The sequence below is a fragment of the Platalea leucorodia genome (assembly GCF_965183815.1).
Source record: "Platalea leucorodia genome assembly, chromosome: 4".
In the NCBI taxonomy this organism is placed as follows: Eukaryota; Metazoa; Chordata; class Aves; order Pelecaniformes; family Threskiornithidae; genus Platalea; species Platalea leucorodia.
In genome coordinates, this window is record NC_138826.1 from 72,844,579 (window position 1) to 72,871,949 (window position 27,371).

Consider the following 27,371-nt stretch of genomic DNA (forward strand, 5'->3'; position numbering starts at 1 on the left):
CCCCCAGCGGCACCGGGGCCCCTCATTTGCATACGGCCCCGGCACGTCCCGTCCCGGTTCGGCCCGTGGCAGCGGTGAGGCGGCACAGGAGGGGAAAGAGACCGGGCAAGCGCTCAGGGCAGCCGAAAGTTAGCTGGGGCGGCGTGGGGCGGCGTGGGGAGCCGCTCGCCCTGACCTAGAGAGCTAACGCGTAGGGTTCTCCCCGCGGGGCGCAGAGGGGCCCGTTATGCCTTAAACTTATGAGTAAGGAAAATAACGACCCGGGGTGACGCCCGGGTCCTCACTGCCAATGTGAGAGGAATTTTTGCGCGGGTACAGGTCGCCCCCGGGTGGCCCGCTTACTTCGCGGGATGTCCGGGTGCCGTGATCTGCCCGACCCTCCGTGCCGCGCGTCCCAAGGACAGAACCGGCGGCGCGGGCCGCTGCCGGCCGCCTCCGGTCCCGGGGCCGCGGCCTGGTGGGGTTGGTGGGCTCTGGGCGGTGGAAGTGTGGTGCTGAGGGGCGGAGCCCCGCCCGGCTTTTCTCGCGTTATAACAAAGAGTTCGATGAAGTCGCCGTAAAGAAAATAAATCTTAACTCGTGTCTTCCCCCCCCCCCCCCCCCCCCCGCCTCGGTTCCGTCCAGTTTCTGCGTCATGCAGCCCGTCTGAGCTGGCCTAAGGGTCTTCGCGAGGCTTAGGAACACATCACCAAAACCCTCCTAACGTTTCACGCGTCTGCGGGAAGCCGTTCCTTTTTTTGATGCTTCTGTGGGAGGTATCGCGCTATTTAAAATCAGACTAAGGGGAAAAAAAAAAAAAAAAGTCCAGCGGCAGGGAAAAGCCGCCTTGCGCAGGCCTGGGCGGAGGTGAGCTTTCCGGAGCTTTTCCAGCGTCGCCTCCTGCCCTGCCCCGGCTCCCCGGCTGCAGCATCTGTACCCGCAGGACGGCGCCTCTGGGTTTCACCACGGGCCCCGGTGCTGCTGGGCCTCCCTCAAAACGCCCTTGGCAGCACAGCATAACCCCGGGGCCCTGCGGCGCGGCGCTTCTCCCTGTCGTTGGACGACGCATCGCCGAAACGCAGAGTTTTGCCTCTGCCCACGGCTCTGTCTCCCGCCCCCCCCGGGCAGCTGTCAGGAGGATGGCTTGCGTGGTTCCCCTCCGCGCCTTCATCGTTCGCCTCCTGCCATCTCCCCGCCGCAACGCCCCGAGCTGCCGTGACCCTGAGGCATCCCAGCGTCCGCAGCAGCGTCCGCCGCGTCGCTGTGGAGCTGCTGGCCCCTGCGTGCTCCGTGCGAGATCCACAGGAAAGGTCCTGGAAGGAAGCTCTTGGACTTGAGCAGCGCCCACAAGGGCCGGGGACAAATGCAGAGCAGACCGGTGCGGCCAAGGCGGCTGCTCGCAGCCACGCGAGCTCAGGATCCCACGGCACAGATCGTCTCTCAGGAACGTTTCCAGCCTTCGCGAGCCCCCATCACCAGCAGTGATGCCAGGTCACTGCTTATAGTTGCCCACTGGTACTTGATCCAGATTGAGGGTGGCACATGACTGCATTGCTATCAAATTAGGGTACACAATAAGAAGTTCATGCCCTTTTTGGGCTTCTGTGCTGCCTTTCTGCAGCTGTCGAGATGTTTTGCTTGTTAGTGCTGTTCTTTTACTTTCAATTTCAGTTGACATTTCTGCAACAAGCAACCCTTTTGATTTCTTTAGTAATGTTCAGACTTTGCTCTTCTTGAGCTGAATACAATTTTTCTTTTAGCCCAGATTTTAAATCCTTTGTGGGTGGACTGCAGGAATGCTAGGAAACAGAATGAGGTTCCCAAACGAGCTTGGCAAATTGAAGAACCATCTGAGAAGGCAAGGTGCTCCCCAGGTAGGACAGATGTAAAAGGCTGTGTCCTGAATCTTGGTTGTATTGATTTGTCCGAGAAGAGGAATTTCTGCATGGAGGTACCTCCCATAACACAGACACCCACCACCCATTTCATTTTTCAGAAGCTGGGAAAAGACCATATTTGTTCTTGACAACCTGTCGGTTATTGCTTGCGTGTCATTTAAACCATAGCAGTTCTTTTTTTTTTTTTTTTTTGTGAATAGTTATTCTACAATCTAGTCGTAGACAGGATCTTTTTCACCTTACAGTAGTTCCCTGGCTGTAATTGTGGGGCTTTTTCAGTTAACGGTGTTTGCTCCCTCTTAGTTGTCTCCAGCTGCCATCACCTGCTGGCAATGCCTGCAGCAGCCGCTCACCAGGCGGGAAGCATCTCACCAGTCTGCCATGAATCCCCTGAACAGAGACGTGCTCAGGTACACTAACCACATGCGCTGCCTGCCTCTAGGTAAGTATAACGAGTTCTCTTGCCAACCAGAGGTATCTTTCTTCTTTTGGTTGATATTGGCCCACTCAAAGTCTATTTTTTATTAATATTAGATTCCATGACCGACATGGGCTTATCTGAATCTGAATTCTCTCAGTGCTAGGAGGCACACAAGGCGCGAACATCGTTCTTCCACTTCGATCGGTCTGCGGCTGCGTGCTCTGGAGTCCCAAGGGCCACAGCGCAGTCGTCTGTTGTTTTTTTCCTCAAGACATGACCGATCCAGTTCCATCTCCTCCTCCTCACTTCATTAGTGATTTTCTCCATCTCCGAGTTGATGCTCGTCGTTTCTGCAACTTTTTTTTTTTTTTCCGGGAGGAGGTAGTTGGCCTCCTGCCCAACCCCCATGACTTGGAGGGCCAGTGGTTTTTCTGTCAGGGTGGCCTTCCCTTAGGCTGCGTTGGTTCGCGGCACCTTCTTCAATTTTATCCGGTGCACCCTCCAGAGAGGGATCCCCTGTCCACCACCCAGGGGACGCGCCTTCTAGCCGTGCAGCCCCAGCCGAAGGATGGGCTTATACTCCACGCTTAAAAGCACAGCCTTAATTTACACCTGAAGGGAAAGCAAACAATAGGAATCAAGCAATAAGTTGTTTAGGATGTTAGAAACACTTAGGAAAATTGGTCCCTGCCCCACATAGCTGTCCTCAGAGTATATGGTCAAGAATGTAATCCAAACCAGTCTGAAAAGAGGAGTTTTAGTCCTCTTCAGTTCCTAAACCACTGTTGCCTCTGCTTTGCCAGTGTGTATCGGGGGCATCCTAAATCAAGGAATCACTCAGGAATAAAAGCTTGTGCTGTAGTGGTTTCCATGCACGTGGAATTTGAATTGCACCAGTGTTTTGCATATGTATTTAGTGTATTTTCTGCACTGTTCAATTCTAGCTAGATAAATAGTGCTTGGTAAATATGTGAGTTGTCAAATGCCAGTTAAATTTGTCAAATAATTCATACCACAGATAATTGCTCTGAAGCACAGCTAACCCTAATATAAAATAGCATATGTTCATCAACGTTATGCTGTTGATGTTGTTGCTCTTTAAGTCCTTTAAAAGAGTAGATAATGAGAGCTGATAAAATATGCATTTTTCACCCAGTTTATCGTTTTGATCCTTTGGTTTGTGTGCATTTGGGTGGGAGAGGCAAAGGGGAGAAGAAAAGAAATATCAGTCCATTCACTTCTCTTGCTCATAGGTGAACAGTCTCCCAGTCTGTTATCCTATGTTGTGAGAATTTGGTTTCAGTATCCTGAGACAAGCCTTTGTAGAAAACTGAACTGCTTGAAATGTCTCAGCTTCAGCTATGAAAGATCTCAGCATTGCTCCTCAGGTCAATTGCCCAGTTGTTCTTTCGAAATTACGCATGTTGGTATTTTAATTCTTAATTCTCACAGGAGTCTGTTGTGAGGCATAACGAATTTCTAAGGAAACTTTTTGGTGAAATAGCTGGTGTTTGCCTTCCCAGGTACCCTTCTGGAAAATAAGCATGTAAGATGTATCTCCATGCATTTAACCAGAGTCCGGTCATCACGTTCAAAAGCAAAAAACCTTCTAAAGAGAAGTTAGTGATATAATCCAAGTATTAATCATGTGTTGTTGCAAGATCTGGGATAATACAGAGGTGCTGGCTAGCTGTGGTGGTGACTGTGTCTGGGGTCAGGCTTTCTCCCTCTGAGGGGAAGGCACAGTGGTGGGGCTGGAGCTTCTGCTGTGTCTATGAAGTATTTGCTCTGGGATAGCTAAGGGAGGACGTCTGTCTTGCAGAACCTGTAGGTTTCGTTATCATCAAATTGACTTTTTACACACACACACACACACACACACAAAATATATCTGAGACCCTAAGGGCACTACTAACAGCACTGACCAGGTACTTCTAGTGATCTAAATGGGGTCCAGGGGATAATCGCAAGGCTGGCTGGCTCCCTCTTCCAAGAGCTGAGCCTCCTGCGTGCTGCTCCCATTACTTTCTTGCAATGGGCAGGAGACTTGCTCAGAGCCAAAGCGTTTGTTTGCACTTTCTCTCTCCACGTATCCGAACCCTTGAACCCTGGTCCTTTGCAGCTGTTAGAAAGTAGGAGACTGAGGGACGAGAGACAAATCCCCTGGCTCACTGACCCATCCGTTCTCTCACCAAAGCTTCCTGCATGCGTGAAATAAATGAAAGTACATCACAGAGGGAGAAAAGGTCAAAGCACAGCTAACAGCTAAGCAGATTTCCATGGATTATAACTGCTGGCATACTTATCCTCTGACAGAGGATAGCCTACCCTCCAGAAATTGGGGCTCTTTGAGTTATGGAGCAACAGATGCCAGCTATGCACAAGGCTGAGACCTCAGACGTTGTCTGTGTGTCTTCCAAATTACTTAGCTAAGGCAGTGTAAGATCAGTTCACCAGAAGCACTGAGGGTCACTGAAGTTGTGGGATGTTGCTGCTGCAGAGCACGAGAGGTAAAGAGCAGGATCAGAGATGCTCAGAGTCAGAATAGTGACAAACTTGTGCGGGAGAGGCAGGAGAAGCCAAACGCAGGATACTTCCCATTTACCCGTCCCAGCTGGCTTTGCAGTTTGCTAGCATGTAAAGTGAATAACCAGGTCTGTACAGTGGCCCAAAGAGAGAGCTCTCAGGAACACCCCAAAAGCTGGGGGAGGCCCCAGCCCCCTGCATTGTTTATGCTGTTCTTCAGTACTATGTCTCAGTGGTATGGTCGACCTTTTACCTCTCTCACTTCAGTGAGGATACTAGAAAAACTGTTTTCCTAGGCAAGTTGTAGTGTTGGGTGACAGAAGTGGAGAGCTGAGTGTGCTGCTGCTGTTTTAGTCAATGTCTCTACCAGGATATAAGTGATGTTTTTAAATAGCACTGGGAACAGGCTCTTTCTCCCTCTCTGGGCAGTGGGGAGAGCAGAAAGGAAGAGAACACCTAGGCTGGGTGTTTGGTGGGAGCAGACAGACAGATCTCCCACCAAAGTCTGAAGGACTGAGATAGCAACTAGTTGCATCCTACAGAGCCGAAGAAAAGCCCTGGGGCCTCAGCTCCATGGATAATCCTGTATCACTGGTAGGATGATAGTGTAACACAGAGGAATCCTTTCCAGATGCCAGGTGGAGGATCCAACCCACTTGACTATGTGAATTCATTTGTGCAGAGCTCTTGTCTTGCAGGAGATGTTGTCTCTGGCAAGGAGGAGCAAACTCAGACTCCCATCATTTTTGCCCTCCGTCTGTGAGATGTAAGGTGTAGAGATACAGGTAGACTTGTCCCCCTTCTTCTGGATGAAGAATCTGTCATCAGGGAAAGGGTCTCAGGTCTCCACTGAGATTTGAACAAAGTCTAGGTCAGAACTATCTTAGCTTGGTTTAGATAGCAAATGAGACCAAGTGAGGGGGAGGCTCTTGCATGGTTGTGTAGACTGATGAAAAGGGAGAGGAGGAGGGGGAGGACATGGTGAGAAATACAATACACTTCTCAAGCAACGGAAGAGTCTGCTTGTCCTCAAGAAGTCCAGGGTGGAAGAAGCTATGGGAGAACAACATGTCAGCAGTAGCAGTAGCATTTCTCCAAGTCTCTTAATGATGGTACAGAGCCAAAGCAGGAAGGGAAGACAACTCTGGGTTATTTCATGATTGCATCCTGTACAACATGGAGGAAGGCAGGATCTATATCTGTGACTCAACCTGTTCTTCAGGGACATTCTTGTTCGGAGGCTTCAGGCTGTCTCAGGACAGCACAGCAGCACAGCAGCAGCCACAACCATTATCCCTGCCCCCAGTGACCTGTCTAGAACAAAGGTGTTTTGTTGATTGCTCCAAAGTGCTTAGTAGCTGGGACATTTGATACTTGAATCCCACATCTTGTTTTGCTGGTAGGAGTGGTTTAAGGAATGCAACCCACACCAAATGTGTGGCCTAACTCACCACACCAGTGCACCGGATGTTCAGCCCAGGTGAAATCTCACCCTCGAACATCAAGAACTGGGAAAAGAGGTTGTGTTGAATCACCGGCTAGATGTTGTCCTTCGCACCAGGAGTTGTGAGAGTCTAGCAATAGGGAAATTTCATGCACAGGGACCCTTTGTGGCAATCTGTGGACCTTTGTTGCTAATGGATGAAGTGCCTGGTCTGTTGTGAGCAGTTAAAAATCCTGTAGCTGGGCAGGAAAGAGGCAGCCCATTCACTGGTTTGGGGCTACTGCACTCTAGGCCAAATGACACCTTTTGCAGGGAGGGGGAAATTGTTGCTCCTTTGAGATCAGCTGAGCATATGTAACAGGGAAAAGATGTTTCAGCAGTACCTCAGAGCCCAAGTCTGCTGGATTCTGCTGGGTACTCTACAGACAGAGCAAAAAGTCTGCTCCTGCTCTTGAGAGACTAGGAAGTGTCTGTGAAGCCTACTAGAAAGGATGCAGCAGTTCTTGTAGCCTTCTGAAGGCTTTTAAATCAGCCTTTGAAACACAAAGCTTTGTAACTTGAGTGTTTTAGCCTAAAGCCAGCAAAAAAGATGTTAAGGACAGAAAAAATCAAAGGAGAGGACCATACATGAGAAGCTGCAGGAGCAATGAGCTTCAGAGATAAAACTGATCCACAGAACAGGACCAGACTGACTCAAGGAGCCACAGGGTCATAAAAATTAGGCTAACAAAATTTCTAAGCAGGTAACAAATAGACCACGGCAGCTTGCCATATATGTACTATTACACCTATATAATCACATGGCATTTGGCTCAGGGTCATTCTGAAGCTCCTGCTTGCTGGTACTGGACAACTTCCCTGTCATTTACCTTCCAAAGCCTGGACAAGATGAAGCGTTAATGCACTGCCCACCTTAGTCTGCAACACCTTACAAGGTATGAAAAACTAACTATTGTGCTTCTTTCTTTTTGTGAAAGTTGTAGGAAATACGGTGCATATGTAATTTTAGTTCACCTGCTCTATTCCATAAGAAATATTTCCAGTAAACGTCTTTTACAGTCAGTTTCTCAGAATACACTGGTTTTCTAAAAGCCAATTTTCTTGCACATACCTGGACCCTAGCTTATGTTGTCAGTGACCTGCAACATGCTCACAGAATAGTGGATTCCTGAGAGAAGCAGAGCAATTTGCTTGCAGAAAGCTGCACGGAAATTTGCCTTTCTTTCTGGGCACCCTTGAGAAAATGTCAGGGAGTTTGTGCAGCCAAGGAAACTGCTGGACTAGAAAGCAGAACTGGAGGAAAGGACTCAGGAGGCACACAGCAGGATTTCCAGTCTTTTGTTATTTGGCAAATCTCAAGATTCTTACTGAATATTTTGTCACGCAAGCACATAAATATGCATTTGCCTTACTGTATCCCCCTTATGCTGTGAAATACAACTTCTAGAGCACTTTGATCAAGAGCTGTGGCAGGTATGTAGCTAAAGGGCTATGGAGCAGTAAATTGTACAGACGTAGGAAAGCAGCTGAGTACTAACAGGCAGGCGGCATTTGTGTGGACACAAGTGGCCTTTTGGCATATAAGAGCGGGCCTCAGTGTCTGTGTCTGGGTACACATACTTACACACCCCTGTCTTCTGAGAGTCTGTCGTAGCCTTTGTGAGCCTTGTCTTTTAGTGCCTTGATCTCTTTCTCAGCTAAGTACATTTTCACCAGAGAAAGCTGCCTGTTTCCCAACAGGCCATCTTCATCCTCGCTGCTTATTCATTAGCAGAAAGCATGAGCCTGCAGTTTGTGTCCCTGCTATAGATGCAGGGGAGGGCAGTGATACCACTACTGTTAGAGGTCCCGCAAAGCATCGGTCCTACTACAGGCTGTTGGTGAGGAGACAAATGCCTCCACAGGGTAGCTGAGATCCCCACTGTTATCTGACAATGTCATAAGCATTTGTGAAGAGCAGGTAAGGTAGGCTAGAAACACAGATTCTCTTTCCACATAAATGCAGTTTAAGGACAGCAAGGAACAAATATTACATAAAATGTATGCATGCTGCTGAGGCAAACATCTTCAATTTTTAACACGTTTGTAAATAAAGATTTATCCTAGTGTCCCAAGCCATGAGTGTCTAACTTACTAGCTCTGAAAAGCAGGCACTTCATGGGAGAAAGAAAAGCAGCATATTGTGCATCAGCTGTTTCATCTTCTTGTGGTCACACAAGTAAGTAGTTTGCCTCTGAAGTCATGCTACTTTTCATCCCAGACTACACCTTTCACAATGACTTGTTCCCCACATTTCATTACAGGCCACAGAAATGCTGGGTTTATCCAGTGCTTGCAGTCTTTCATGTCCACGTGCTCTACATCTTGCATCAAGCTTTCCTGTGTGCTCCACATGGCTTTAACTGGTGGATCCTGAAGAAGCAGCAAACAATAAATTTTGCAGCACTGCAGTGCGAACTGTCTTTGCAGGGCAGTTGTTGCGTCAATGCCAGCTTGCTGAAAATCAAGTGAGAACAGTTCTCAAAGCTTTGTAATGTTATGTTGATGTAATGTTACATTGCCTCCCTGCTCTCGTTCTGTGCAGCTGCTTCACATGAACTAAGCCGTGAAGAACTTCATTTGTCAAAGCTGATGGTACCGTTCGTGTGGGACAGGCAGGGGTCCCAGGGTCACTGTAAAGGTTCTTTTATTTGCTAAGTCCTGGCTTCTGGACTGTTCCAGCTTCCAGCAACTGTCTCTATTTCCTCATAGAGAGATCTGCAAGGAGCTTGGTAAGGCTAAGCTTTAGGAAAGGCCCAGCAAGCTGCAAAAAGAGGAAGCTGCTCTTTGGAAGCCTCATATATATGTGATATATATATATATATTTACCAGAAAAAAAACACTAGACTACAGTCTGTTTGGATAGCAAGTGACAGGGCTCTGTGCACACCACCAGCCTCTGCAAGCTCTCCCCTGCCTCCCCAGATGTTTGGCTGGTTGTGTTCAGGGTCAGCTCTGACATAGCACGGCCATATAACCTTGGATTCGACTGCTGCGAAAACAGCTAAGCTGGCAGAAAGGGTGGTATGAGATGGAGTTCTGAGAAGCCTTATCTCCACCCACAGACCCTCTACCACTTGGCCCGGGAGCTGAATCAAGCTCAGTGGTGGCTGGTTGCTTGCCTGAGCTGTGATGCTGGGATGCCTGTGCCCAGCCTTGCTGACCCTGACCCACAGACCCACTTCCCAGCTCAGTCTTGACCTTCTTGGTCACTGTGGGTTTGCCCAGTGATCACTGGTCTGTGGCTGACCCTGATCACCACCACCACCGGCCCTGCTCTTTGCACCTTGCCTGGGTCTGGTAGGAGTGTGCCCTTGTTGGTGAGGGCACTGCCCTGCCTGTCCTGCCATTTCCCACTGTTCCTGGTGCAGCTTTGTATCTCTCTCATCTCCCTTACAAGGTTACACATACCTCTGTGTGTGCCTGTGAGAATATTTGGGAGTATATGGGCTGGAAGACCCTCAACACAAGTGGAAAACAACCCCAAGCAGAAGGGAGACTCCCATTTTTTTAAATATCAAGCTGCACAGACATGCCAGAAAATTGAACCACTGCCCCTGTTCCTGGGCTGTATCTTTACTCACCGTGATAATATTGTTGTAAAACTCTGAGTGGTTTTGGTAATAGGAATATCTGAAGAGGTGCCTTATCTCTTGCATCATCCCCTACAAACCAAGCACAGTACAAAGCAGACTGTTAGCATGTGGTGTGGCCTGCAGTGCAGTCCCTGAGTACTGGGAATTTTTGTTTCTCAGATCATGTCAATCAGCAATGGAGAAGCTGCCCATTTTAAGCTTTGGAAGAAGGTCCCATAAAAACGACACAGAGCTGGAAAATGCTTTGTGCACTCGTGTATGTTCCTCAGCCAGCTGGACAATTCAGACATGGAGTGTATGTCTGTGTATCATGGGACACAGAAAGGTTGCTGGAGCTCAGCTTTCCACACCCCCATCCCTCTCAGCTCATAAGTTATCCCCACTGTCATTGCCAATATGTTCTGAGCAGAAGCTAAGTTCTAAATGAACGGCAGATGCAGATGGCCCTTTTATCCCACTGCCTGGGTCCGGCTACACAGAAACATAAAATACCTGTTTGCTGTTGGTCATAGTGTCATTCGAAGGTGGAATGTCAAGAACTTTAAAAATGTTAGTTATTCTCTGCTGTATGTCTTTCTCACAGGCATCAAACAGCTTCTGCAGCACAAAGACAACAGCTGATTACAGCAGCAATCACATTGAAACGAGAGGTGTAGTGTGGAAAGCAGATGCTGAAACCACATCGGCATTAGAGTAACTTGTAGGGCCACTAATTGATTGAAATATGTCTTCAATACCTGAGAAATAAACTGTTTCATTGAGCTGTTTGCATGTTGAAGCCCATTCTTCAGCATCTGTGGGGCCTTATTGTCACAACTAATGCTAATAATGGCCTCATCTCAGTCTCGTCCTTTAAGGTGTGCCATTTTGGTATTTTCCTTCAGATCCCTCCAGCATCAGAGCAGGGAGTCAGACATCAGAATGAGGTCTCCCATCTAGTACTTAAAGCGTTAACCATAAAGAAACTGGACTATGTTTTCCCACTTGTGCTTAACATGAGTGAGATATGGGACTGGGATTTGAATGTGCCCTTCTGAAAGGCAGGAGGAAGCAGGTCACCGTCAGTTTGCTCTCTGCAGCGTTGTGCAGGCCCTGCTGGACTGAAAAATCAGAGACCCAAACTTAGTCCCCAAGCCTGTCTGATACAGAAATACTAATACTCAAAGTCTGCGGTACTGGCTACACCATATTGATCTGATAAGAGTCAGATTGAGAAAACTGACATGAACAAACCTTAATCATACTGCTGCCAGTTTTATATGACAAATAGGAGGCTGTGGAGCTCCTGAGTTTTTCCCAGTCACGTAGCCTGAGCATCTCGTACATCTGCAGCGTAGTAGACAAACGTGAAGGCTCATTCATGTTCTCGGAGTCCTTGTGCATGCCCATTGCTTTAGACAAGAGCTCTTGGTTTCTAGACAAGAGCTCTTGGTTTCTAGGGCAAGAAGGATATTAAAAAACTTTTAGCTAAGACAAGATGAAACAATGAATAAGCATAACAATTTTACAGCATGTTATGAATCTATTTCATCAATGCCATGTTTTCTACAATGCACTCCTCAACTATATTATATAGCTGGCAAGAAGCTTTCATGTGGGAAACAGTGCTTTCTCAGCTCAGTTTTGCATGATCACAGTGGAATCTGGTCAAAGAGTGGCATTTTGACTATGTCATTGTAGGCTGATTTCTTTTATTAACAGGTTCACCTAGGAATATCTCCTTCCCTTTCCAGAACAACCCAAGCCATCTTTCAGAAATCAGTTACAAGGAGATGCTGGCAGGTTGAAAGTCTGGGGAGAAGGTGTCTAGGCTGTCTGGTCAGAAGCAGAGTCCCTAAGGACTGGAGGAAGCAAGAAGTATGCGGCTCTTCAGTGTAGAAACACACATGGCATCAGAAATCTGAATAAATACCTTACCTTGCCTCTAGCTCTTTGATCTTCTCTTTCAGCTTCTTATATTCCTCTTTCTCCAGACTCTCTTTTTGGATGACCCTTTCAGGAAATACTCTGAAACAGATGTTTGTGTGAGATCTCTTTATTTGTACTTGGACACTGGGACAACAGTGGACTTGAATAGTCTGAATTCCAGCAAAAAAGCCCTGAGGTGGGAAAGCACAGAGCACCCAGGAAAAACTCCAGGGGAGCTTAACAACCTCCCCTGAAAGTCCCAACCTAGGATTTATGCTCAAATCAAGGGGAAAACTATTTACATCAGAAGAAAGGGAGGTGGGATTGTAAGGATCAGAGGTTGAAGGCTTGAAGAAAACACAACTAGTCTCCACTTGTTAGAATCTACTTTTGTCTTTTATCTAGTTGTTTTCTCCATCTTTAACATCAAAACATTATCACCAAACATCTCAAACCCTCCAGAGAGTTCTGTTCTCCTGGATTCCTTTCTCCACAGATGTCTGGGTAATGTCAGTCTCCTACTCTTCCAGCAGGTGAAATTCTCCCTGTTTCCAATGCCTGCTCTTTAGGTGATACTACTAGAGCTTAAAAAAGCCCTCTCTACACGATGACCCTAGGTCGATTGCATACTCACACCCTAAAAGTGCTGGAATTTTTTTGCTTTTTATCATTCACCAGAGGTTTTTAGAGATTGTGTCTTCTTCTGTATTACAGATCTCAGAACAAGTACATGCAACCCCAGTATAAAGGAGACCTCTTGTCCCATGTTTCTTTCCCCTCCTTTCAGAGTAAGCCATACCATCTTATATTAATATTCTGATCTTGTGAATTATCCCATCAAGTTTCTGTTCTGTCAATTAAATGATGTTCATTACTGCACACAGAAACGTTGTGTTCAGAGCCTGTCTAACCTTGGAGGTGGTAGATGTGTTACACATAGTGGAGGAAGTGAAAGTGGGTGGCTGTGGGTGAAAGGACAATACTGAGAAGAGGAAATTCAGAAAAACCCAATACTCACTCCCGATGGCTCCCATGTCCCTTCTTGTAAGGAGGATCAGGGTTGCTGGTCTCCTGCGTCTTGTAATGATCAGATGCAGCATGCTGCCTGGAGATGGAAGAAAATAATCTGTGTTAAGCAGACAGACCTGGGAACAAACCAAGAATGAGGACCTAAATTTGGGAGGTGTAATCTGGATCTAGACTGGTTTCCTGACAGCTTTCTGTAATTAGGCAAACAAACTCAGGGACACAAGTGATGGAGCTTGGTCATCATTTGAATCTAGGTCCAGTGTCTGGGAACCTTTGCCTTACATCAGCCCAAGTCTCAAACTTGAGCCACTCCAGAAGAAAGCTCCAAGGTTTCAGAAAGTGTGAGTATTCCTCCACTACCAGGCTATCCATGACTGCACACCTGAAAACCCTTCACGACCCCACAGATACCCCAGCCATGATCATAAACTTCAAAATACCACAGCCTGTCTTCATGGAAGTCCCAACAGGATAGCCTCTTCTCCACAAAGCTGTTCGGGAAGGGTATGGAAATCCAGCTATACTATTGGAGTTTATTCACTCCTGGCCTTAGACACTGAGAATGATTTATGTTGGCATTTTATCCCCAAGATGCTATTATTTAGGCTATTATTTCTTTTTCTTTCCTCCTGATTTACAGCTTCCCTTCTTCTTGCTAGTATCCCAGCTAGTATGCCTTCCATCAGTGCTTGCCTAGCTCATGAGAGGGCAGTTTTCTTGATAAAAACCCAGGACTGCCTCTGCACACCTACTCAAAGTGTCCTCAGAGCCGATTTTACCACCTCCCCTTTCTATATTAGGCTGGATGCCTTTAACTTGAGAGCTGCTGTTGTTAAGGCAGCCATTTCCTATTCAGAGAAGTATTTGCACGGAAATGAAAGTTCATCTCACAAGATGACATGTTTTCATGTCACGTGCCCTGGTCACGTGCCCTGACCTCCAAGACAAACCTGCTTCAGAGGCAGCTCATGCCTGGCCATGACGATGCAGTCAAACAGGAGAATGAAAATTTGGTCTGCCCTGCAGGACAGAGCTGTGATAACCAAGGCTTGAGTATGTGTCAGTTACAGTCACAGAAACATTTATGATTTTTCACCTCTTATGTATATAATCTTAATATGAAGAATCACATTACCTGTACCAACTCTCCAGAAATTGTAGTCGAGTATCAACAGAGTCAGACCAAACTCTTTTCTTGCTGTCCGTCAGTCCATCAGGGGAAGAAAGAAATAATAAAACACATTACAGTCAGTAGGCACGTATCCATTAAAGTCCTAAGAAATGCTAAACAAGCTAACCTTCCCCTCTTCAATTCCTGATCAGCCTGTAGGGAAAAAAAAATCTAGATGCCAAAACGTCTCAAGGCTGTGCTTTGCCAGGTAGGTGGTTTGTGATTTTATGGGTCAGTACCAATAGTGCAAATAAAATACTGCAATACCAGGCAGTACCAATAGTGCAACTACAATACTCTGAAAGTGTAAGACCTACACGTTATATGATGCAGATCAAACAGCTTCTGTAAATTGGCTTTGGGTTCCTAATATAGCCCAGGCGAAATTTGGTGCTAACTCAGAGCCCTCCTTATGTCTGGCTTATTTGTAATCTTCTGTCCAACTTGTCCTAGCATACACCAGCTACAGTTGATCATCAGGGGCCACGCTAAACGCTGTAATTTCTGGTCACCAGACTCACCTTATTTCTTTTTCCATCCACGCCAGCTTTTCTGTCACACCAAGATATAATGCCTCCAGCCTTGAAATGTTTTCTCCACAGGCTGATGGTTGACACGGAGTGTCTAATATTTGTCTGAGGAAAAAAAAAGAAAATGGAATTCTTAAAATGAAGGGAAAATAATCACATACTCTAAACAGGTACCTTATAAAGGACAGCCCCATGAGCAGCGGCTCCATGGGTACATCCATGCTAGCGAATAGATCAGAGCCAGGATACAGGCTCCAGTGCACATGATGGCTCAGCACACTCCCGGGCGCAGTTTTGGCACAAGTGAGCTAGCATGCTCCCAGATGATGCCTGGCACAGTTCAGAGGTCTGGCACAGGCCAGGATTTTCAAAAAAATAGATGGAGGATTTGAGCAATCATTAGGGTTGGATGAAGTGGGCAGGGTACAGGGACAACTCCTGAAAAACAAACTCAACCCAGACCTACAGAGTGTGGAGAAGAGCAAATGCAGGTGGCTATTCTGCTGAAATCAACTTTGCAATGTACGGGTGTGGGGCTTTTTCATAGACAACAAAGCTATATGTTCTCAAGATAATTTTCATTTCTACAACTGCTCTGTGCCCTATTTCCTAACAAGGATCCCGAACATCAGCTATTACTGCAGAGACAATCCCAGGTTGAGGTGCTCCTGCAGCTCGGGTACAGGTGGAGCAGACAGCACGCTCCTTCCTGCAGTAAGGCAACATCAGAGAAAGCCTAAGCATGAGACTTCATCACTTTATGCTGATCCAAGTCTGCACGGCTGCTGGAAGGGACTGTCCTGCCCCTCTCTCCCAGCACCTCCTCAGTTAAATCACTTCATTTCCAGTCTTTCACTGAGGACATGTTTTTTTTCTCTTTAAACTCAACAATCCAGTATAAAAAAAAATTTGCGTTTAAGTCAGCCTATCCCTGTGAAACTGATGGGTTCAGAGACCGAGTCCCCGAAGTCCAGGCTCTGTTACGCTATTTCCAATTTCTCTTCCTCTCACACGCATTTAAGATCTGCCTCACCCTTTGGAGCTGAACTTGAGCTGAATCTGAGGAAATTAACCCTCCCTGTGATGGATAGGAAGGATAGGAAGTAGAAAATAGAGCTTTTACTGAAATATTTCACAGTCGGGAAATGTTTGCAGTCCCTTGTTGCAACCCCCCAAGGGACTTCGTAGAAATATTCAGACCTACTAAGGTTAAACTCGGTAAGTTTAGCCAGAGACACCCCCTGTGCAACATACCTGCCGCCTTCTGCAGTCATCCCTCTAGGATCAGTGCCCTTACGCAGTCCTTCAGACACCCTCGTTCTGCTGCAGGAAGAAAAGTTGGGTGTCTCCATGCCTTTACAGCAGCAGAAAATGTTTGCTGAAATGAGTGGCAGCACAGGGGACGGTGCTGCTGGGAGCACAGGAAGCGGCTGCAAGCGTCAGGCACTTTCTTGCTTTCACAAAGGGACTGTTCCACTATAAGTAACAGAAACAAGCCCTGCCTTTTTACGGGAAAAGGCACTCTTTCTTTGCACTGTGTCTAGTAATATCTCCCTCCAGCCAATAAAGTTGCAGCAGGGGGGTGGTTTTACCCTGCAATGTCAGCCAGAGTGGTTTCGGTTTTATCCCAGTCACATCTGTTTACTCCACTGTAGCTCCTCGAGCTGCGGACCTCTGCACTGCCGTCGGCCATGGCCAGCAAGTCAGTCTTTGTCGTTGCTATAGATTTTGGCACAGCCTACAGCGGGTACTGTTTTTCCCTTGCTTCAGGTACAGACCAAATCCGCCAGGTGTACTGGGGATCAGAGCATGGGCTCAAGACCCCAAAGACGCCCACATGCATCTTGTTCAATCAGAAGCAGGAGTTCAGGAAGTTTGGCTACGATGCTGTGATGAAGTACAAGAGCCTGCCCTCCAGCGAAGCTGACAACTGGTACTTCTTCCAGAACTTCAAGATGAAGCTCTACAACCCAGTAGGTGGAACGGCTACTGCTAAGGGGAGTCAGAGCTGTTCATTTATTTAGAGGTGTGGGCGTTAGAGGAACTGGTGAAGAGGGCTGAGTAAATCTGGCTGATGAGGATGAATGAACGGAAATGAAAGGGCATTTTGATGAACTGAAGAAGAAATTATTTATTTTCTTAATTAGCCACAGGCTTCACGGGTCCTTCCTTTATGATGCTGTTCATTGTCTAAAGACAATAAAACCCAACTGCACACCTTGGTGAAGCCAAATACTTTTTCTTAATGAAAAGCCTTGACAGGGAACAAATGAAGCTTCCTGTAATTCAAAGGAGGTGGGCAACCTCGGGATCACTATGTTATATACCTCACTCTAGCTTGCCTCTCCCTCCCCTGAAATGGTACGCTGAAGCCAATTTAAGGGTGGCTAGCTGTCCTTCAAGCATGTAATGGCTATCATTCCTCTCTGAATGCTCTGTGCTAGTTCAGAATTGTTCACAGCTTTTTCTGGGTTTGCTCGTTCAGCCAAACCTTAGGCTACCTTAGAGCCTCCTTGTCTGTGCGCCGGGGTCTGGAATAACCCAGAGTACAGGGCCAGCCCCAGATAAAATCTCAGTCTGCTCTTTGGCATCCCCCAGTTCCAAGCAATGAGCGCTGAACTGGATGTGGGGAGGCGGTACGTGGGACACCTCTGTGAAGAGTTCCCTCCCTGGGAAAGCTGGGAATGATGTGGTCTGCCACAGTGTCACCTGTGGAGTGGTGGGTTCTCACTCACTTTCAGAGGGGGCTGGAGAGAGGTTTTAGTTCAACCCCATTTCTCTGCACCCAAGAAGAAAATGTTTAAGGGAAATTTCATTACAGAATTGCAGAATTGTTGAGGTTGGAGGGGACCTCTGGAGCTCATCTGCTCCAACCTCCCTGCTCAGGCAAGGCCACCTAGACCTGGTTGCCCAGGACTATTGTCCAGCCAGCTTTTTAATATCTCCAACGATGGAGATTTCACAACCTGTCTGGGCAACCATTAGAAGGGCTCAGAGACAAGAAAGGGGAACACCAGTTCCCAAGTACATAAGCAGCTATTTCTGAATCTCCATAGAAAGTGTCTGTGGAGGACATGTTGTAAAAGCTTACTCGTATCAACTTCTAACTGAGCCAGGAACACTGACAGGAAATGAGACTGTAAGTAAAAATGAACATAGATTCCCTTTCTCTTAAGTGGCTGCACCTGCAGAATAGGATTCACTTCCCCTTTCCTGGTTGTGTGTTATTTAAGCCGGGCAGCAGCTGGATGTGCCTGTTTTTCTCCATTGGCTGTAAGGGATCCCAGGTTGATGGAGCTAATTATCCAGTCGATAATCCTTGTAATTTAGGGCCATTTTGGTGGCTGCTGAAGCAAAGAAAAGGGAAGAACAGTGTGGTGAATGCTGGCCCCTGAAAATTCTTCAGATACAGGCAACAATTCCCACTCTTTGTAGACAGAGCGGGCGATCAGGAATGGATGGAAGGAGTTTTGGTCTCCTGGGAGAGACTAAAAAAGTGTCAGAGCAGCCACCTGCCTCAAGATACACTCAGGGAGATACATAAGCCAAGAGGACACATTATAGAGAAACTGTCAGACCAGAGGGTTATTTGTCTACATGTTTGTCCGGCATATATTTTGTTAATGCCATACACAGAAGTATAGGTGCAACCAGAAAAGGCTGAAGTCTCTATATACACACTGGGGAAATGTATGATGGTGTCACATAGAAAGTGTAATTCTTCCCACTGGATGTTCAGGAGGGTCTACAGGGTCTTTACAAAATTTGGCCCAGGAGAAACAGCTGGCTTATCAATCAACGACATCATTGGTATTTTGCCTATTGAATCGCAGATGTGGCAGGTAAGCATTCTGGTAGCTGACCTGTGCCAGTTAGGCTGCAGTTCGCCACAATACTGAAGCCGTTGCTGGGAATTTGCTCAGGTTTGGAGACAGGACTGCCTTCTGTGCTATATGTTGGGCAGTGCTCAGTGCGAAGGGGACAGGTCTCTTGCTGAGACTGCCTCGTGTGACCCTGAGACCTTTTTTTGTAGAAAGTCTCTTCTGGAATGGAGCTGGAAGCCAGCAATGGAAAGACACTTCCTGCCCTGATAGTCTTTTCCGAAAGCCTGCGCTACCTGAAGGAACATGCCTTGAACACCATCCAAGAGGCCTCCTTCCATACTGTCTGCAACCAGGAGGAGATCACCTGGGTCATTACTGTCCCGGCCATATGGAGCGCTGCTGCTAGGCAGTTTATGCGGCTGGCGGCAAAAGAGGTAAAATCGGGGGTTATCCTACTTCCTCAAATTATCTTTGGAGATTATTTACCCATTGAGGCTGAGGAAATCCTCAACATTTAAACAACGTGTATTTCAAATTTCAGTCTATCAGGGAGAGAAATCTCCCACGTTGGGGGTGGTGGGGGAGAGGATGTCCCAAACTGGCAGTTATAACCCTCCACCCTTTCCCCCCACCGCCGTGTAGAAATGAGCCCCACGGAGATCAGCTGTGCAAGAACCACCACCCCAGCATGGGCTCCTGGGGTGAGAACAGCCTTCCTAGCAGGTGGCATGCGTGCAGCAGTGATCTTGCCACCTTTCCTTGAACTGAGTGCTCTCTCTTGTGATTTCAGGCAGGACTCATCTCTCACATGATTTCTGAGAAGCTGATTATTGCCCTGGAGCCAGAGGCTGCATCGCTCTGGTGCAAACAGCTTCCACTTGAAGGGTTTATGGCAGACAGCAGTGACAAGAAGAAGTTTGAAGACTCCCCTGGAATCCAGTATGTTGTTGTTGACTGTGGAGGTAAAATTTTCCCTGTTTAATAGGTACCATCTTTGCTGGGTGCAGAGCATGGCTGTTTCACAGTGTCCCCAAAGGTCTGCAGTGCAGTCCCAGAGCTTGGACTTCACTGCTCTGCTTGTCACTGGGTTTTTATTTTTATTTTTATTTCTCACTTACTTAATGAGATCCCATGGGCAGGCAGAAAAATGGGAGGAAAGGATAGGACTGCTAAAGGCCCGATCCATGGCAAATGGAAGTCACTGAGTGTCTCATGCCGCCATGCACTTCAGGCCAGACAGTCATAGCGAGAACTCCTGCCATCATGCCAGATCAGTCTGCACCGTGTCCCAGCTTCAGCCACTGATGCGCACCAATGTGCTATTGTATAGCTTGATCTCACACGCTCCTCTGTAGGAGCAAGTGTAGTGCCCAGTGAACTGACCAAAGAGATTAGCTAGCAGGCCCTGTAGAGTAAATCATTAAGAATATTTGATGGAGCACTTAGTAATTTCTCTAGTTTCCCGTGTGAGTTTTTTTGGTGTGACATGAATTCCCTGCCAAGAGCAGTCTGGTGATTGTGAACAAATACTGAAAAGGCGTCAAGAGGACCACAAGTTTCTGAGAGTCTCAGCACCACTGCTCATCTTTTAACTCGGAGCTCGTATATCAAAAGGCAGGAGTCAACTCTCTATGTGAAGAGGCCAGTCTCCTTTTATGATCAGAAAGGAGATCAGCTTGTGCAGAGAGCAAGTCAGAGCACCCAGCTCTCATCAGCAGTTACTGTAGGAACCTTGAGAGACCAGGCTTGTAAACAGAAGTGCATAAATTTAGGAAATCTAGAGGTGTGCAGGCAATAGCAGAGGAGTGAGGATGAGAAAAGAAAGCAGCAGAAAAGCACACTTGTGAATCAGGAGTTCAGAAGGTAATATTATATTCAGTGGAAAGTAAGGACCTCATGTACTTTAAAGAAAACAGCTAACTTCATTTGTGTTTGTCTGCGTGTGTGTAGGTGGCACAATAGACATCACGGTTCATGAGATTCAAGAAAACCATTACCTGAAGGAGTTACACAAGGCAGCTGGAGGTGGATGGGGTGGCAACAGAGTGGATGAAAACTTCACTCATTTCCTCAAGGAAATATTTGACGATGGCGTATGGGATGAATACGTAAAGAGCCACCCTACTGAATTACAACATATGATGTACAACTTCAGTCTACAGAAATGCTCTGCTAGCAGGGAGGCGGTCTACATACATTGCTACTACAACTTGACCAGAGTAGCAGAGCGCAAGAAGGACATCTCCCACTTCTTCAAAAAAGCAAAAGGAGCTGTGTGGTGTGATGGGATGATCATGATTACATATGAGAAAATGAAGAGCTTTTTTGACTACAGTATCAAAAATATCATTTGTACTTTGAGGGAAATTCTTGACAAGCCTGAGATGGCCAAGGTCCAGTACATTTTGCTTGTGGGAGGCTTTGCATCTAGTGTCATCTTGAGAGACGCTATCAGTCAGGCCTTTAGCAAGAAGTATCATATCCTTTGTCCAGTGGAGGCTCAGGTGGCCATTGCAAAAGGGGCTGTTTTATTTGGAGTCAATCCACACATTGTTGCTTCAAGAGTCAGTGCTCTGACTTATGGCATAGCAGTAGCTCGTAAATTTGATTTTGCTATCCATGACTACCGTAAACAAAGGGTCTCAAAAGCTGATGGCTATATCTATTGCACAGATCTCTTCCAGAAATTGGTGGGAGTTGAGGAGTCAGTGAATATAAATGAAGCTGCCCACTATAATTACCATCCAATAGAATCAGATCAAACAGAAGCACGCTTTTCTTTCTATTGTACAGAAAAGCGGGATGCTCAGTATGTAGACGAGGAAGGGATGGAACATCTTGGCTCCTGTATAGTGCCAATGCCAGACACAAAGCTGGGGAGGAACCGCCAACTGAAGCTGGATATTAAATTTGGGCTCACTGAATTTAAAGCTACATGTACTGACGTTACTTCCAAACAAAGTCGGGCAGTTATAATAGATTTTTTAGCTGTGTAAATGCTTGGTACATTGAGCAGCAGGGATGATAACTCAAGGGAGAGCATGGCTTTAGTGGAAAGCAATAACTACTACAACGGAGAAGGCAAATGGACCATAAAGTCCATCATCCAGCCTGCTGCTCGCACAGGTAAACAGTTTGCTAGGCTGAGTCTCTGGTTCTTTCCATTCCTCACCAACCACCCTTTCAGTCCAACACCTCTCTTTCTTTCTGTTGTATCTGAGAGTGGGTTTATCTGCTGCTTTATCTCTTGCCCTTCTGTCTTAGCCTCATTGCATCTCTGAACACAATAGTCCATACCACCAATATTATCATCTGTACTCTACCTGTGTTTGATACAAAGCTTCTGGACTGATGTTTAACTTCCACATATACCAGCTTGTAACTATTTCTTTTAGCCTAATGTCTTCTTTCAGCTACATCCTCTCTTCCTCTGATATCAGGTCTTTTTATCTGGAGTCTGGGTTTAACTCTGCCAGGGGTGACATTCAATGGATTTGAGTTTTCTTCAGAACATCACTTATATAAATTGTGTGTAATTATTAAAGAGCTCTTGTCCCAGTCAGGATACTCTGTGAAGCAGTAACTCAATGTAGTCTGGGGGTTTGTATCCAAAACCTGTGGGACTGTTGTTTCCATTAAACCATTGAGTGGTTTGATCTCATTAACTGGGCAGATACGAGTGCCAGATTGTAACACTACAGATATGAATAGTGTCTGTACTGCTGCCTGAGCCCCTCTGTCCAGCTGTGGGTACTCTCTACATCTCTGACTTGGGCTTGATATTTTCCACGTCCATAAAAGCTCATTTCTTTGCCTCCTGCCTACAGCACCTGTGCACAGGTTCAGCACAGCGTGGCCTATGTAAGCCCAAATTTGTCCAAGAAAAGGATGTGATCCTGCAGTGTACTGGGTCTGGCTGGGGTGGAGTTAACTTTCTTCATAGCTGCCCTTATGCTGCTGTGTGATTTATGACCAAACCGGTGTTGATAGCACACCAATGTTTTAGCAATAGCTGAACTGTGCTTGCACAGCGACAAGGCCATCTCCGTTTCTCACTCTGCCCCTGCAGCGAGGAGGCTGGCGGGGGGAGCCAGGGGCTGGGAGAGGACACAGCCAGCACAACCGACCCCAGCTGACCAAGGGGATATTTCATACCCTGTACCCTCATGCTCAGCAATTAAACTGGGGGGAGTTTCCCCAAAGTAGCTATTGCTTGAAGATTGGCCGAGCATCAGTCTGGTGGTGGGATGTGGTGACTACCCTTGCATGACCTGTTGGGGTTTTCTTCCCCCTTCACTGAGGGTGTGGAGTTTCTCCGCCAAGCACGGGCCTGTCCCAATGCAAATACTTGGTTAGTTGGATACACTGCACGAAAACTCAGTGCTGGCATCTTTATTAGCTGTAATGACTGTTAGAATCACTGCTAGCCATGTACTTAATGCTGTCAATCATTCAAGTAGCATTCAGAGGATTAATCTGTACATATACTATGCCCTATGATGTATAAAAGCTGAACTATTTTGAGTACGTTGCCTTTGTTTTCACATTTAAAATCTTGTGTGCACAATAAAAGTATTCACAACAGAAACCTGTGTACATTTCTATCATGTCAGATGGCACCTGCCTTTCATCTGTGTGAGGGCCCTTCTGGCTGGCTGGGTCCCAAGAAGCTGAGTACTCCTGCTTTTTTCTTACCCTTGGGCCTTCGTACTTTCACCCAAGCAAAGCGCAACACAGCTCCTCCCCAGCCCACTACCGCTCTCTGAATGGGAGAGCAAAGTGCAGCTGGGAAAGCTGCGTGCGTCTGCCCCAGGTCTTTCCCACCCGTGTGCTATGTGGGCTTTGGCACTGACACCCACGGTTTTGATTGCAGCTCCTAATTGTCATAGAATCATAGAATGTCCTGAGTTGGAAGGGACCCACAAGGATCATCAAGTCCAACTCCTATCCCTGCATAGGACAACCCCAAAAATCACACCATATGTCTGAGGGCGTTGTCCAATTGCTTCTTGAATGTTGTCAGGCTTGGCGCCATGACTACCTCCCAGGGGAGCCTGTTCCAGTGCTCCACTGTCCTTTGGGTGAAGAACCTTTTCCAAATGTTCAACCTAAACCTCCCCTGGCATATCTTCCTGCTTGTTTGCTATCCTTGCTTATCTTCTTTTGCTTGTTTTGATGAGCTAGTGATGTTGACAACCTCAGATACTGAGCACAGAGCAGATACAGTTGTTTGTCATCTCTGCAAAAGCAGCACTGAGTGTCAGCATCTCAAGCTAAGCATCCGAGAAACCTGGCAATACCTGCTATGGGGGGGCTCTAACCTCCGTCTGACAGTATGGGGGGTGCTGGGAAAATAAGAGTTATAGCTGCCAAGCCCTTTCCAGCCATCCTCTACAACAGATGTGTCTGCTGAGCTGCGGATTAACTGCTGTTGCATAATAAATAGGGTTGTTTATTTATATTAAACATGAAACTTAAATAACTCATCACAAACTTTCAAGGCAAAGCAAACACGGGCAGCTTTGCAGTGCCTGTGACAGGGGCATCAACGAGCTCTGCTGCCGGATCCTAAATGGCTGGGTGGGTCGAAGATGCCATCCGTTTCTGTCGCCGGAGCTTGCTGCCTGCTTTCTGCCTAGACCACGTGGTTTCTTGGAAATCGAAAGGAAACAAATCCACTTCTCAGCACCGCTGCCCCTTTCCCTGCGTCACAGTGGTAAACATGTCCTCCGCTTCCCTGGCTGGGGACAGAGCCAGGAAAAGCTTGGCCACTGTGCGCAGCCTGGAAAAGCGCTGCTGTGGTCCCTGCTTGGGATTTCCCAGCGCTCGCTGCCCCTCGGCCTGACCCTGCCTGCTGAGGAGCATCGCGTCCGTGGCTGAGGCTGTCTCTGCAGTGCTGCCCAGCGCCCCATTAGAAAATATTTCTCCCTATTCAGCAGAAATTACACTTAAGAGCATTCACTTCCTTCGGGATATTAAACAAAACAAACCATGGGAGAGGAAAAAGAAAGAAACCAAGCACACGTCCTCTTCCCCTGGGGTATGGGGGGGTGAGTGTTGGCAACAATGTGACGACTTTATGATTAAACCACAAATTTTTCACAGCAATACTATTTCCAGGCCAAAAAAAATAGGCTTTTGGAGCTTTTTTGTTTCAATCTCTAGAGACCCCTGAGGTGTAGTACAGATGCGTATAACCCTATCAGAGATGTCAAAATTTTATGAGGTATTACTGTGTTCGTCTTACAAGGACTTGGCAAATCGTGCAGGGGGAAAATAGAAGATAATTTTCCAAAACAGTGAAAGTAACACCTGAAGGTGAAAGGAAAGAATAGAAAAGCGTGTCACAGAGAGCACGGTGACATGCTTGAGGGCATCATTGTTTTGTCTGTGCAGGAGGAGGTCGGGGACTGCCCTGCGCTGCTCACAGCTGGCTTGGCACCAGGCAAAATTGACCTGCTGCACCCCAAAACTGGACCAACCAGATGAGTTTACGGTGCCTCTGTGGAAACATGTTTAAGAAAGGGCAGTGAATGCTGAAAAAGAAGAGACAAGGCCAGGGCAGGTACAGGACCCAAAGGGACAGTGACTGGTGGAAGAGCCCATGCTGGAGCAGTTGAATAGGACACAAGGAGCAGCAAGAGCAAAGGGACACCCACGCACCAACCCCCAGCTCCTGCACCACCCACGGTCTCACTGAAGGGCCTGGGTGTAATCTGTGGCACAGGGGTGGGGGACCAGGATGCGGGGGGGAGAGAGGTGTCTAAGTGTTTGTTGGTTTGTTACTTGGCAATAAATTAATTTGATTGAAATTTCTGAACTCAAAACCAGGTATTTTTTTGGCCCATGACAGGATGTCTGACAATATATCGAGTGAATGAGCACCTCCATACTGCAGTGCCCCAGGTAAGGTTGGGGAGAGCAGAGAAGTCCCCTAGGGAAGCTGAGGTTTGCTTGCAAACTGCTGCAAACAAAAGCCAGAGGGGAGGGAAATGAAGCGCAAAAAGGGACATGAAGAGGTAAAGACTAAGAAAGCTAAGAGGGAAGACTTATCCTTGAGCAATGTGCACTGCTACCACAGTTCAGGCCAGAGAGCCCGGCTTACCACCACGCTCCAGCTTCTCCCACCAAGAAGCGTCCACAGCAAGTCAGGGTGCACCAGGATCTGCAAGGAGAACATGGCACCTACAGAGAGGAGGAAAAGTTGCAAGTGAGTAATATCGTCCACATTCACATCCCAAAGAAAAACCAGCTCTACTTCCATGCTCCTGACCTGCCTGAGCCCCTTTCCCTTTGGCTAAAGTCGGTGCTGCTCTTTCTTCAGGAGCTTGCTCCCTCCCAGGCCACCCATGACAAGCACCTGATGGGCATTCTGCTCTCAGCTGAAAACCTGGTGCTTTCCCCACTGAGCTCCTCCCAGGCAGTTTTGGCTCGCAAGGTCTGGGAACCACCAACTCCTGTGGTGCCATCCTCGCTCCTTCCTCTGCATCCCTGTGCTGGCAGCTGGGCTCGGCCGACCGGCGTTTCCCTGGTTTGTGTTTGCCTTCAAAGAGGCAGTGGTCCCGGCAGCACAGCGTGTGTGGCCCCCTTGGGGCTCTCCTGAAATCTGGGACATTTTTGTGAGGATTTTGGGATAAGAAAGCAGAAGGCTGTGCAGCTTTCTATCAGACCACTCTTTGTTTGCTGTGGTGAAAAGGGAGAGGGAGGGAAGGGGGGGTGGTTTCAGTGAAATATTTGAGGCATCCCTTGGCAGTGGTGGGACACAACCCCACCAAGATCGATCAATCTCTGTGAGGTTGCAACCACCACTTTCCTTCTGACCCGGGATATTGGGCTGGTTTTGCTCTCCATGCCGCACATTTCTCCCTCGTGCCTGTTCCTTCCCTCCTCTAAATCATCCCACACAATACAAGGTTTTGTCTGTGCTCAGCATCCAGCAGCAGTTCCTCAAGCCCCTTAGCCCTTATTTCATGTGCGTGCCCTGGACTTAACCAGAACATTCCTGCCAGAGGTTAAGCCCAGGCACCGCATGGATAATCCAAGATTTTTTTTGCCTTCAGTTCCAAGCGACCATGACAATAACAGGCCCATACATGCCATCTGCAGCTCCGCACTGGCCCTTCTGCCCCTTATCTCTTTCTCCCTCCCAGGCAGGTAGGGCTTAGGGAAAGGACAGAGATTCTGACTGCAAGCCAGGAGGATAAGGGTAGCAAAATGCCTGTGCTTCCACCTTGGGTGTCCTGCACCCATTTATCTCCTGCGTTAAAACAATGTGGCTTGCTAGGGCACTGTGGCCAGGGATACCGTGCCCAGGCTGCCATCCCCATCCCCACAACGGTGTCATTCTGGGCTGGCAATGCCTCGCAGCTGCCTGGTACCAAGGCTGGGAGCAGCGCGGGGTGAGCCCCTGCTAAACCAGAGGGCTGTGGGGAAAGCAGTGACCGTGGCATGAAAGCAGGACTGGGGAGAGTTGCCAGAGCTGGAAGTGAGATCTTTGGACTGAATGAGCGAGAAGTGCTGGGAAGAGGGGACGGCAGGGCACCACAGTGCCTGCAGCACAGCAGAGCTCTCAGGAACAAATGAGGAAAATTAGTGCTCGGGCAAGAATCACCCTCAGGAAAGAGAAGCCAAGCACTGGCCTAGGCAGGGGGGAGAGGGGAGGGGGGAGGAGAGCTGATCTCTTTCTTCACCACTGAAACCCCTCTTTTTTCTCTTTTCTCCTCAGACAGTGAGATCTTTGCTCTGGCACCTGGCACCACAGAGAGAGTGCTAGTCCTCCCTCATGTGGTTGGTTTCTTTCCTGATTAAAAGTGATTAGGCAGCTCTAAAGCCTGCAGAAATGTGACAGAGGGAAACGGAGACAAAGAGTCCATTCAAGATCTCTTAAATCCCTGGGGCAGTATTTAGAGAGCCCCGAGGAGAGAACTGGAGCAGAAACCGCCCCACCAGGACCTCCCTGTCCTTCTCCTTCCTGCTGCGTCCTTCGTTGCAGCTGTCTCCTCCACC

The 27,371-nt window shown here is 47.6% G+C and overlaps 2 protein-coding genes across 5 annotated transcripts; one reads left to right on the plus strand and one right to left on the minus strand.

Moving 5' to 3' along the window:
• Window positions 1–43: 43 nt before the first annotated feature.
• On the plus strand, window positions 44–22,613 carry LOC309589141 (heat shock 70 kDa protein 12B-like). 3 transcript variants are annotated; one of them, XM_082309038.1, is made up of 6 exons: window positions 44–2,319; window positions 2,412–7,203; window positions 16,312–16,514; window positions 18,575–18,799; window positions 19,156–19,327; window positions 20,316–22,613. In XM_082309038.1, the coding sequence occupies exons 3-6, from the start codon at window positions 16,434–16,436 to the stop codon at window positions 21,359–21,361; spliced, it is 1,524 nt and encodes a 507-aa protein (XP_082165164.1). In that variant the 5' UTR covers window positions 44–2,319; window positions 2,412–7,203; window positions 16,312–16,433; the 3' UTR covers window positions 21,362–22,613. The 3 variants fall into 3 exon arrangements, with proteins under 3 accessions (XP_082165164.1, XP_082165163.1, XP_082165162.1); XM_082309037.1 differs by lacking the exons at window positions 44–2,319; window positions 2,412–7,203 and adding an exon at window positions 8,703–8,775; XM_082309036.1 differs by lacking the exons at window positions 44–2,319; window positions 2,412–7,203 and having other exon boundaries at window positions 16,205–16,514.
• LOC309589143 (uncharacterized protein) lies at window positions 8,478–16,067 on the minus strand. 2 transcript variants are annotated; one of them, XM_082309041.1, is made up of 9 exons: window positions 15,796–16,067; window positions 14,533–14,646; window positions 13,976–14,038; window positions 12,830–12,916; window positions 11,821–11,910; window positions 11,137–11,338; window positions 10,396–10,500; window positions 9,892–9,972; window positions 8,478–8,764 (listed from the first exon to the last, which is right to left on the minus strand). In XM_082309041.1, exons 1-9 carry the CDS (start codon window positions 15,891–15,893, stop codon window positions 8,513–8,515), a joined length of 1,092 nt encoding a protein of 363 aa, XP_082165167.1. In that variant the 5' UTR covers window positions 15,894–16,067; the 3' UTR covers window positions 8,478–8,512. The 2 variants fall into 2 exon arrangements, with proteins under 2 accessions (XP_082165167.1, XP_082165168.1); XM_082309042.1 differs by lacking the exon at window positions 10,396–10,500.
• Window positions 22,614–27,371: the final 4,758 nt, after the last annotated feature.

What these genes read in the sequence shown, in the direction of transcription:
- LOC309589143 (XM_082309041.1), bottom strand. Translation starts at nt 15,893, where the DNA reads ATGGAGACACCCAACTTTTCTTCCTGCAGCAGAACGAGGGTGTCTGAA. An exon ending in TTTCTGGAGAGTTGGTACAG is followed by an intron (nt 12,917 to 13,975) that starts GTAATGTGATTC and finishes TTCCATCTCCAG; the next exon opens with GCAGCATGCTGCATCTGATC. An exon ending in ATCAAAGAGCTAGAGGCAAG is followed by an intron (nt 11,339 to 11,820) that starts GTAAGGTATTTA and finishes TTCTTGCCCTAG; the next exon opens with AAACCAAGAGCTCTTGTCTA.
- LOC309589141 (XM_082309036.1), top strand. Translation starts at nt 16,233, where the DNA reads ATGGCCAGCAAGTCAGTCTTTGTCGTTGCTATAGATTTTGGCACAGCC. An exon ending in TGCGGCTGGCGGCAAAAGAG is followed by an intron (nt 18,800 to 19,155) that starts GTAAAATCGGGG and finishes TTGTGATTTCAG; the next exon opens with GCAGGACTCATCTCTCACAT. An exon ending in TGTTGTTGTTGACTGTGGAG is followed by an intron (nt 19,328 to 20,315) that starts GTAAAATTTTCC and finishes GCGTGTGTGTAG; the next exon opens with GTGGCACAATAGACATCACG.